Raw genomic sequence first — 1,006 nt, 5'->3', positions numbered from 1 at the left:
CCTCCCCCTCCCCCCACTATTCCTGCCTTGTGATTCTGCCTTATCGGCTCTTGCTTGAGCGCGCGACGTGTTCCTGCCTGTAACTCTTTTGTTACCTTCTTTTTCTTCTTTCCTTCTTCTTCTTCTTCTTCTTCTTCCTCTTCCTCTTCCATTTTCATCCTTGACATCTTCTATTCCCCAGCTGTTCTTGCTCGTGAAAACCCAAAATGAGCAGCAGCCTCTACGACTCCGACGAGGAGTACCGCATCCACGTCGCCCGCCGCCAGTCGCCCCCCAACGTCCGCTACGTCCAGGGCCCTCCCGTGCGGGGAGTCCAGTATGGCAGCGGGACCGACTATCTTCGCTCCGAGCCTCGCGCCACCGCCGTCGCCAGGCCGCCCTCTCGCCCTCGATCGCCGCCTCGCCTGAGCCGCGAGACCCCTCGTGACAGCCGCGCTGGCCTCGCCGCCGTCGCCTCTGCCTCGACCGGTGCAGCCCGGCCTCCGCCGCCCGCAGCCCCGGCTCCCATCGTCATCAACAACCGAATCTACAATGAGCATTCGTCTGACGAAGACAGCGACGGCGGGCCTCGCCGCACCCGCCGCACCGTCTACCGCCGATCTTCCCGGTCCCGCTCTCGATCCTCGTCCTCGGCGTCGTCCCGTCGTTCGTCGCACAGGACGCGAGAAGCCTGGGAGGCGGAGCTTGCACGCCGTCAGCTTGAGGAGATGCGCATGAGGGAAGAGCGCTCAAAGGACGAGCGTCGGCTCGAGAGGGAATATCGCGATGAAGCTGAGCTCCGTATTGCAAGGCAGCAGCTGGAAGACATGAGAAAGCGCGGCCAGGATGCAGAGGTGGAGAAGCGCATCGTTAAGGAACTTGAGTACAAGCGCCTCAAGGAGGAAGGGGCTGCTGAGGAAGCCGCTGAGGAAAGGCGGCGCCTCGAGAAGGAATACCGCGAGCAAGCCGAGCTTCACTATACCCAGAGGCAGCTCGAGGAGATGAAGAAGCGCGACGCCGAGAAGGA

The 1,006-nt window shown here is 62.2% G+C and overlaps 1 protein-coding gene across 1 annotated transcript; it reads left to right on the top strand.

Annotated features, from left to right (window-relative positions):
• Positions 1 to 206: 206 nt before the first annotated feature.
• Positions 207 to 1,006, top strand: BBK36DRAFT_126410 (hypothetical protein; the record flags this gene model as incomplete). The annotated part of the gene is made up of 1 exon (XM_024897450.1): positions 207 to 1,006. A coding segment is annotated over one exon (800 nt), but the record flags the coding sequence as incomplete, so codon positions are not given.

This window comes from Trichoderma citrinoviride (genome assembly GCF_003025115.1).
Source record: "Trichoderma citrinoviride strain TUCIM 6016 unplaced genomic scaffold BBK36scaffold_533, whole genome shotgun sequence".
NCBI classification, from domain to species: domain Eukaryota; kingdom Fungi; phylum Ascomycota; class Sordariomycetes; order Hypocreales; family Hypocreaceae; genus Trichoderma; species Trichoderma citrinoviride.
Note: the sequence above shows the minus strand (reverse complement) of the source record. Positions and strands in the feature narration are given on the sequence as shown.